At 34.9% G+C, this 11,371-nt stretch overlaps 1 protein-coding gene across 1 annotated transcript in view; it reads right to left on the bottom strand.

Moving 5' to 3' along the window:
* Positions 1 to 3,696: 3,696 nt before the first annotated feature.
* Positions 3,697 to 11,371, bottom strand: part of LOC139760831 (uncharacterized) — a 45,818-nt gene continuing 38,143 nt past the window's right edge. Inside the window, exons 2-4 of the mRNA XM_071684486.1 lie at positions 10,373 to 10,493; positions 10,014 to 10,099; positions 3,697 to 8,791 (exon numbers count right to left, since the gene is read on the bottom strand). Coding sequence (XP_071540587.1) covers positions 8,576 to 8,791; positions 10,014 to 10,099; positions 10,373 to 10,493 — 423 coding nt within the window. The 3' untranslated portion in view covers positions 3,697 to 8,575. The remainder of the gene's footprint in view (positions 8,792 to 10,013; positions 10,100 to 10,372; positions 10,494 to 11,371) is intronic.

The raw sequence follows: 11,371 nt of genomic DNA, 5'->3' as shown, positions 1-11,371 counted from the left end.
GGCGCGGGATCTTCAAACGCAAGTGGTGCAGTGGTTAGTGTACCTTCTTTTGGAAAAGTAAAACAGGAGGGGAGGATATCCAGCCCCCCTCCCCCCCCTCTCGATATCCCTTTCAAAGTTATGATAATCAATAAAGTTATGATGATCAATATATATTATCTCTGGGGATAGGGGAGAAAGAATACTTCCCACGTACTCCCTGCGTGTCGTAGAAAGCGACTAAAAGGGGAGGGAGCAGGGGGGGCTGGAAATCCTCCCCTCTCATTATTGATTTTCCAAAAGAAGGAACAGAGAAGGGGGAGAATGAGGATATTCCTTCAAAGGCTCAGTCGTCTGTTCTTGGCGCTACTTCGCTAACACGGGAAATGGCATAGTATGAAAAAAAGAAAAAAAAAAAAAAAAAATATATATATATATATATATATATATATATATATATATATATATATATATATATATATATATATATATATATATATATTTATATATCATTACAAGGATAGTAGAGATTCTTAGGGCAGGAAGTAAGTATACATTACACATGTTCACCGTTTCCCATAACGGAAAGGTAGCACCAGGAATAGATAAAGTATAGCCTCATTCACTCACATCCATTCGTTAGTTGTCATGTATAATGAACGAAATCAAAGAGTCCTATCCACACCCAGGCTCCACGGACCTTTCCATGGTTTCCCAAACTACCTTATAGGCCATGATTCAGCCCATTGACAACATGTTGCTTCCAGTATACCCCATCCCTCAAAAATGTTCTATCTCATGCACTCCTCATACCCCTCCCCCATTCCCGTGCTCAGGCCTCAATATCTCAAAATATATTGCAATCTATCCTTTTCTTTTTAGTTTCCCCTTTTCTGTGTCCCCTCAACTTCTGATACATAGGTGCTCAGTCATCCTTTCCATACATCCAAACCATTTCGGCACATCCTCTTCAGTTGTTACATATGTGCTCCTCTTACAACCCAAGTTTCTCTCTTATACTACCATTTCTTAATCAATCACCTCTTCTCACACCATATAACATTCTCAAACACTTCATATCCAATATATCCCCTCACTTCCATACTTTATTTTTTTTCTTTTGTTAAAGGCCCATGCTTCATAGCCATGCAATAGTCAATACTACTATACCATGAAATATGCCCACCTTTGCACTCACAGACCTCATTTTTCTTTCTGCATGCTCCTCAGTATGCCTAGAACCTTACCCCTTCACCCAAACGATGGATCATTTCAGCTCTCATGGTTCTATTTACTGCCATATCTACTCCCAGGTATCTAAAACACTTCACCTTCTCCAGGTTCTCTCCATTCAAATTCACAGTCCAACAAAGCTTTTTCTCTAAACTGCTAAACCTAATAATCTTGCTTTTAGTCACACTACCTCTCATGTTTTTCCTTTCACACACTCCGAAACTCAGTAACCAGCTTCTGCTGTTTTTCACTTGTATCTGCCACCAGTGCTGTAAAATCAGCAAACAGCAATTGACTCACCAGGTACCCATATCAATGATAAACTGCAGATCTGCTCCTTTCTCCAAGGCACCTCCATTCGTGTCCCTCACAACCCCCTTCATAAACAAATCAAACAGCCATGGTGACATCAAACACCGCAAGTAGCTATAACAGTAAACATCAGTGAGAAACAGCAGAAATTAGTATCTGAGCTTATGAGTGTGTGTGAGAGGGGAAAGTTTTGAGTTAATGTACATGAAAATAAGGTAATAAAGTTTAGCAGGGGAGACTGACAGGTTGGGTGGAATGTGAGTATGAATAAAGATAACCCGAAGAAAGTGTTTCAGATACCTGGGAGTGGGGTTGGCTACAAATGGAATCATGGAAGCTGAAGTTATCCATGGCATGGGTGATTGAGCCAACATCTTAGATGCCTTAAGGAGTGTGGAAACACAGGTCTGTCTGTGAGGATGTTTAATAGTATGGTAGTCCCAGGCAGAAATGAATGGATGAGATGTAGGCCTAAATCAACAAATATGAAAAAGAGTGGATGTGTTAAAAATGAAATGCTTGAGGACAGTATGGCATGAGAGAATAATAAGGAATAATAGGATAAGAATGATGTGATAGAAATATTGAATTTCTCTGTTTCTTACTTTTGTTTTCATCATTATTTAGGCAAGTTACAGATGTTATACTATCAAGATATTCTACCTGAAAGTGTGTTATGTATCATAATGCATAAATAGTGTGTATAATGATGATATGCAATCTTTGATGAATGTTTATGAGTTGGCAGTGAAGGGCTGCTTTGTGATCCTTTAATAATTTTTCCAGCCCTTTACAATATAATGAGTGTGTGTTGTGTACTGTGATGTATAGATAAAGATAGGCAATAATAATACATGATGTTTTTGATGAGTGCTCATGAGGTGGCAGGGCAGGTCTACTAAGAATACCTTTAAATACATCCATTTGATTTTTTCTTCATGCCCTTTACAGTTTGTCCATCATTATGAAAGTAAGGCATAAGAAATCAGTTCCACATGAAGAAATTAATGTCATCCTGCAGGTGTGAAATTATTACTTGTTTTGAGTTTTCTTCATATTTTTTTCCCAGAAAAATACTAATGCCAAATATAGACACTTCATAGGTTTTCCTTGATAAAGAGTAACAAAAAGTAACCAACTATCGTTTTCTTATTTTACTGGAAAATTTACACTCCTTGTGAATGCACTTGGAAAGTAATTCTAAGACCTGAGATTTAATCTAAAGTTCTTGATCCTTACTGATTTCCCAAGGTTGTATCCCTTCATAAGTAATACAACACTTCCTTATATTTTTCAGAATCTGTGTCCTTATGGTAGCTCATGCTTTTTATGTATTAACAGTATTTCAGTAATTTTTTCTTGTCACCAGAGCCTAAAACCTAGAACAGTACAAAACACAACAGGTTTACTTTAACAAAAAACAATCTGATTTAGGGAAGAGTATGTTTTAGCCAGTCAATTACTCACTAGCTGTCACGAGTGCATTAGGCCACTCAGAATAAAGAACAGTGACTCTCATGTGGCTGGTGTAAACAAAGAAAAAAAGTACATAGGGACTTTATATAAACTAAGATTTTGCTGATACTCAGTTATTGTTTGGCTATTGCCAATACATCTCGATCAAACATGGATTTTTTGCTGCTAGCCTCACTTAATACTGAATCTTGGAGAATCACCAGAGAGCACCACGACAGTCTTTATGTCTGCTGCTTAGTACCGACTTCTGGTTATTCAAGGTTGGAATATATAAACTTTAGTATACTTTACTACAGACACATATGCACAAGATGGGATTTAGATTAATATTGTTTTCACTTCATCACACATCTGTGCTCATAGTGGGCACTGAACATGGTAGTGTACTATTTCATGGTTTTTTAAACTTACCATTCAGGAAATTTCAATTCCTTATGGTAAAGAATCAATTTCTTTTTATACCATTTTCAACCTCAAAATTCATCTTAAATAATCAATATTTTCAGACATCAATCTGTATCTCCTGTGGACACGTAAACCTTCAGCTTGTCTTCCAGTGAAAATCCAGAATTCCTAAAGAAGGAATTTAAATATTTAGCACAACAAGGGAATCTTATAAGAATTTATGGAAAATTCATTATTTCTGAAAATAGAAAGCTGATATTCATAAATAAAAGGTTAAAAAAAAGAAAAAAGTCAAAAATTGTTATACTGTATTTGTTTATAAGTCTAGGCATTTCATTGCTGCATACATAAATATATAAGTATATATAGATCTATAAACAATATTCAAATATTTGCAAGTAGCAGTGATTATAAATTTGTGCAGAAAGATGATATGAGGATTAAAATTAAATGAAAAAGCAATGGTGACATGACTATGGTAAGAAAAAATATGCAATGTGGATCTGTCATGTTGTCATGTTATACCACACCCACACACACACACACATATATATATATATATATATATATATATATATATATATATATATATATATATATATGGTGGCACCATGGGAGGGAAGGAGACTGGATCGAGGACCAGCTGTAACTTTCTCTGGCCTACACTCAAAGAAGAAAGGCTGAGACCACACCCTTCAAGAACTTCATGTCCCAAAGAGTCCCAGCTACCCCTGCTCCCACATGAACTACAGTCTTAAGCTATCTCTGTCCACAGACTGGTGCACATGGCTGGCTTGCTGATTGCTGCAGGAGTTTCGTAAAGATAGCAAAACGGACCCCTGGAGCAGGAAGTGTGTGTGTGTGTGTGTGTGTGTGTGTGATGTGTGTGATTACTATCCATTTTATGGAAAGGTAGCATGGAACACTGGTGTTCCATGCTTCATCTTATGTTTCATCACTCCACTCTTCCTTCCTGCTCATCTGTCATGAGTGTACAGTACTAACAATGAAGGTAAAACCACAAGGAAACAGTTACATACAAAGTGTCAGGGTATAATCACAAGGAAGTGGAAAACAGGAAGTCTCAAGCACTTTCATATAATTACATTGGTAAGACAGAGTACAGTCTTGATAACATAATCATATTTAAGTGCTTGACATGGTATTTTCCATTTCCTTGTGGTTTCACGTTCTTATGTATATCATCCCCAGGGATAGGGGAGAAAGAATACTTCCCACATATTCCCTGTGCGTCATGGAAGGCGACTAAAAGGGGCTGGGAGGGGGATCTTCCCTTTCAGTTTTTGCTTTTCCAAATGAGAGAACAGATAACGGATCCAAGTGAGGATCTTACCTCTTACGGCTCAATCCTCTGATCTTGATGCTACCTCACTAACATGGGAAATATCAAATATATATGAATATACATGTGTATGTGGGTGGGTTGGGCCATTCTTTCATCTGTTTCCTTGCACTACTTTGCTAACGCGGGAGACAGCGACAAAGTAAAATAATAATAATAATAACATATGCAGAGAGAGAGAGAGAGAGAGAGAGAGAGAGAGAGAGAGAGAGAGAAAGAGAGAGAGAGAGAGTTATACAGACAAACAGATAGATAGCTAATTTAATAGATGAACTACAAGCCAGTCACTCAAAAATGCTTCTACAGACTCCTCAAGCTCAAAATGGAATTCCTAAAGGGGTAGTTCTTTCTTCAATCCTCTTCTTCTTCTGACAGGAGTTCCTATCATCTCCTTACAGACCTGAAAGTGTCAGTCCTCTTATATGTAAATGACCTTCCAATCACATCACAGCATCCTGACACTATCCAAACAACAACAAACCTGTAATACCAAGTCACAAAATAAGAACAGTGACTCACACAAAACAGATTGTCTGCATCACCATAGAAGTCTTCAGTCATCCCTTAAATTCCTGACCAATCTGCAACCATGTCTTCCAAAATGGTCATCCCCTCTAACTCACCAAAATCCCAATTTTACTGTGCATCACATATAATGGCAAATGTGACATTATCTCCCCACATTGCAAACATCATGACAAAGGCCACAAACGAAGTAAATACCAGATTTGGACAAGAAGAAGAATCCATTAGTATCCTCTATCAATAATTCATTTGTTCCATCCTAAACTATGCTTTACTGCCTTTCTGTAAAATGGATATACAGCATAACAAAACTACTACAAAAAAAAAACCAATCAAAACAATGACTGGTTGCCTAAGAACCACTAAAATTCTGTACCTGCAATATCAAATAAAATTTCTCTAACACCTCACCTTAATATGCTTGACAATCAAATCTTTGCAGTGGCACTGGACTTCAGGAGGTCACATTGGATGAAAATGTAGAGGTTTGCAAATAAAACTGCTCCCTGTGGTAAAAACTAAGGGTGCTGGAGATGAAGCTTTTGGGAATGACTGGCTCAGTGCTTGCTATGTAGTTGGGTCTCATATATAAATATCTATAACAGGTGCATTAATGCTTACAAAAATAATAAGGGTAAATTTTTTTTTTCAGTTTATAACTATCTAATGTGGGTGCAAGGCAGCAGCAGAAACAGATGAATGAGTCTTGAAGGAAAAACACCCTACCTGGTTACTTCTTCCATTCTTTTTTTGAGAAGTAATACAGTAGAAGAGGATTTCCTGTCCATGTTTCCTCTCCTCCTTGTTGTCACTTATGGTATACAGGAGATATGTGGGCAGTATTTTTTCTCTCATTCTATGGATAATAATAATAATAACTACTACTAATATTAATAATTGTAATAATGATAATAACAACATGATGTTGGATATCTAGTATTTCATAAAATATCATGAAAATGAAAAAGATATGCCAGTTACAACAAGCTGATCTGATTCATATAAAGTTTCAGACAGAAATCGATATTACATGTATAGGAAAAGGGGTGATAAATTGCTACAAACCTATCTCTTAAACATTCATGAACTAACAATGTAAACTATCCAAGCCAGCTACACTCAAGAAGTACGAGCTTTGCTATGTGAGTGTGAATGTAAGTACAAATGTAAATGATGTCATGAAATAAATCTCACACATAAAATGACGGACATATAATCTGATTATACTGAAAGGAGCAACAATTTATGAAAAGACACTCTTGTGGCCATGATTAAGAGTTAGCAAGTGTAAGGCTTTCATTTATGAATGAACAAAGAGCTCCAAATCCCAGTCTGCACAGGTGAATGCATTCATACAGTACAGTACTTGCTACAGTATACTTGATAATATTCAAAATATTTTGAGAAATAAGACATAGGCATTATATATTCATAAATATATACCATACTTAAAGATTTTTTGACATTTGATGGTAAATAATGTAATTACCACTTCCACATTTTTTCAACCCTCATTACCTAGCTTTCACATAATAAAAATAGTTGGCCAGTAAACTTTTATGAAAAAACGCAACATGTTATCACATAACATGCTAGAAATTGTTTTACTTTAATATAAGAATACATAACAATTCAAATCTTGTACTAAATCACCTTGCACAAGACGATAACATTAGACTTCAAAATAAGAGCTCAATCTACATACACAAGGCTTGAAATGATATCATTACTGATAATCACATCATTATAATATCTTGCAATTTTTTTTTTCAGTATTCAAAGTAGATACCTTTAATGTATCAACATTTTCTTAGAAAATAAAATTGTGCCTCCCCTAAATGTTCCTTACAATAAGTTACACTGTTCTCAAAAGACTGAGCATGAATAGCTCTGAATTTGGCACTCCAATGGCACTTTATACACCCATAACCATATTAAAAAAAAAGAAAAAAGAAAAAAATGATGTCAAGAACTGGGCAATTTCAATTCAAATCCAGAACCAGATTTTGTTGCTACTGTACCAAAAACTAACACATTATGTAAATCATTTCACTTAAGCAAAATGCCAGTGATATCCAGCTTTACTTTTATAAATGGCATTTCACTTCTTTAGTAATTTCAGAAACAGAGAATGGAAAATTAAACAATAAGCCTCATCTGGAGGAGCAGTCATGCTAAGTTAATGTCATTTCAACATGCAAAACTAGCACTGAATATACAAATTAAAAACAGTACAGGTATGACATCAAAAATTCAAAGTGCTTCGGGCTTGGGTATTGCCAGATTTTTTCTTTGTCATAATTCCTGAGCATATTTGAAAGAAAAAACTTGATCGTAATCAAGCATGTTATGTAGATTTTTATATGAATGTCACAATACTAGTAAACTGAAAAGGATGAAATAAGATTTTATCATGACAAAACCATGAAACAAATTTCTGGGTTCCTGCTGCCTGATTTTTTTATTTACCTGTACAATGTTCTCAGTTTCAACTGCCATCTACTTTAAAGGGATAAAGGCTCTGACAAATAATGATATTTACTTACTGGTATAAATGGATATGATTTATATGAAAGACAATGAATATCATTTACGTGGGATTCATTTACTGGTCTTGAAATTATAAAAAAATATTGAACTTTTTCCTTAAATAAACTGATTATTTCCTTTTTCAAATCTAAGAAAAAATACATATATTACTGAACTATTCCATAATCTAACAATACATAAAAATCTGATTTACCAGACACTTGCACAGCAAATAATACTATGGAGAATCTGTACCTGGAATCAGAGCTCTATCTATTCTGTAGTCAGTGAAATTATCTTAATGATGTCTACAAATCTATGACTCTGTTGCCTTACTCTATTTCTTTATAGAATGGGCGATGTGATGGAATATATATATATATATATATATATATATATATATATATATATATATATATATATATGTATATATATACACATATATATATCTATAAAAAATAAAACTCGCACAAAAGCAGACAATGAAATCGGATGCATTTATACGGCTCTTTTTACACAAGATATGATACATTATACTTGCAATATTCATTGGTGAGTATATCATAAATGCATGTGGTAACTTAGGAGATATTCCCTTAGTCTGAAAGATGGCTGAGACCACATTCTGCAGGAAAAGATATGTAGTGAAAACCCTTTCAGACACTTGTCTACTCTTGCTCAGATCTTGTAAAGCATGGCTGTGATTTTCTTGCTGGTTGTGATTCCATCAAGGATGAGGTTTCAGGGATGGATTCACCAATAATCCCCATCCTGTAGGGCTTGGAAGAAACTGAAAACAACACATGTGAAGTAGATCCATGTGATGGAAATACAGAGCACAATACAACCAACAATAATGTTTAGTGCATATCCATGTGAATTGATGAGGGTAAGAATTCCTCCAGCAAAGGCCATGACCATATTCAGGAAGGTGAAGAATATCCATGGCAGCAGCAAGAATCGGTCTTTCTGTGAAAGAGAAACAAAATAATGTCAAAACACTTGGGATAAGAGTAATATACTTTAGTTGTATACTATTTACAAAAATAAACAAGAGTCACTTTCTATCGATAATATAGTTATCATAAAATTCCAATGGATTAAATATCTAAAACTAGAAAGGTATGCCTATTATTCTTCTTTATCAGTCATTCACTGACACAATACACTATCTGAACTTTAATAGGCAACTGCATGGTGACCTCCTAACATTCTAAATAACAGCTATTATCTGCTCTTTTCTTGAGGTTTCCAATGGTATTTTTGTTCATAAATGGTGAGACAATTTTGACTTAATATGTAAGAAATGATTAAAAAGTACCACAGTAGTAGTAGTAAGAGAGAAGAAACCCTTAAAAAGTAATGTCACTGAAATCAAATCATGTTAACATCTATGTGACTTCTTATACCGTTAATGTTAACATATAGAGGAAACATGGTACAGTGTCTCAGAGGAAATTACTTGTTACTCTCATATGGTCTAAGAAAAACATCATTACTCTCATATGGTCTAACAAAAACAATCAAGTGTCACTCTCTTCACCATGGTCTCACAAATACACAATCTTTTACCAAATTCTGTCACACAACAATATGCATAGATATAAAACATCAATCTTCCATTATTAAAAGGGGAAGAAAAAAAAAAGACAATTAGTTTTTCCCAGGGTGAACAGGATTTACACAACAAACTCCAAGAAGAAGTCTGTCATTGATTACATCTGGCTACAACTCAGTTCTCAGCTTTTCTATTAAAAGGGGAGGAAAGATAAGAGGAACAGAATGAGATTATGGTTAAAAAAATGTTTTAAAACCTGAAATACCTAACCTCTGCCCTGTGGAGAAAAGGTTTCTCAAATTTTCGAAACATTTATTATATCAGAGTTAAACTCAGAGTTGACGTTGTGAATGCTGACAGCATACAAAAGTTTAAAACATTTTATGACTGTACAGAAAGTTCAGAAGATGAGTCCATGAATGTAGAGTTCCCCCCCTTACAATAAAATTTGGTAATGACAAACATCATCCCATTTTCATTCAAAGCTTAGATTACCTGCATGCAGTTATTTTTACATCTTTCTATCTGAAACCGTATCATAAATTTGCAAAATCCCTATTAAGGTCTTGATGCAAATTATGATATGAAATATTTGTTTTTTCTGATGGCAAATTACTCGGCTAAGCTACTCACCGTTCTCACGCCATGGATGAGCAGCAGACAAACGATGATGTATATGGTAGCCACAAGCAGAAGAATGGCAAAAAAGATGTAAGCAGCTGAAAAATATTAATAGGTGAAAAGTTTCATCATTACTGTTATTTGGGGAAGACTAAACAAAGGTATGCATTTAATATTTGTCTAGATACATTTTTGAATATACATATATATATATATATATATATATATATATATATATATATATATATATATATACTTATACAATAATTGTTGAATATTTGTGATGGCTTTTTGAAATATTTCATACTATCGCCTGTGAAAATATGGTGATTAGAATTCACTGTAGATAATGTGACATCTCTAATACATACCTGCATCTGATTCTGGGTCGATACCAAACAAGACTGAATTCTCAAACTTTAGCCTTTTCCTGGTCTCTTCAATATTGAGCAAACAGTAGATGGCCACCACAACCTCCACCACACCAATACACTGTAACACAAGCACATTTGTTAGGGTTTGTTACAAGAAATGCAGTAATATAAATGTTTCAATTCAATTATGTGCATTCACAGAACCAATGAAATACACAGGATACGAGTGCACAATACAGAGGCCTTATTTGTGTGAACCAATAGTGAGAACAGAAAAGTGGGCCATGGGTTGACAGCTGAACGCAGAGCACATGTTGCCAGCTGCTTTACCACCGTGAAGTACAGGTGAGACGTCATGTTATGAGGTACAATACCAGGTCAAATTCCAAAAGTATGGCAATCACTTGGGGAGGAGAATGGGGACAAGATAATGTGTTTTTGAGGCACTTACATCTCGGAAACCATTAACATGAATGAACTATAAGCCACTCACAGGTGATCCTGCACACAATATCATGCTTTGTTCTAGTGGGTATTTCACGAGAGAGAACTTTCAACCAATACAGGTTACTTTGCTACAAAATGAAAATACATTTACTTTAAAAGGTGAATTCACTGACATTCTGCAAAATTAGTGTTAGAATCCTTCATGCGACCTTTTACTACATTAATCTGCAAGGTTTTTGCTTCATATTCCAGCTACATAAAAGTGCTAAATAAATTACAAGAGCCTGTAAATTATCTTCAGTGATGAAGTTTAATTCAAAGGAAATCCTGAGTAAATCTACAAACAATGAAGCATACTCATAACTCTTGTGTTAATCAAGCATCAGATGCGGTCGAATCATCACTTTTCTGAACATTTATTAGACTGGATCAAATCTAACAAAAAGCATGGTAAATTGTTTCCAGCAACTTTCCCTGCACTTTGCTAGTAATTCCTGACCTAAATCTCATTCCCTAAAACTTTACAGCAACCTTCAGATCGAGTGATCT

Source organism: Panulirus ornatus, chromosome 38 (assembly GCF_036320965.1).
Source record: "Panulirus ornatus isolate Po-2019 chromosome 38, ASM3632096v1, whole genome shotgun sequence".
Taxonomy (NCBI): domain Eukaryota; kingdom Metazoa; phylum Arthropoda; class Malacostraca; order Decapoda; family Palinuridae; genus Panulirus; species Panulirus ornatus.
This window is presented reverse-complemented; position numbering and strand designations above follow the sequence as displayed.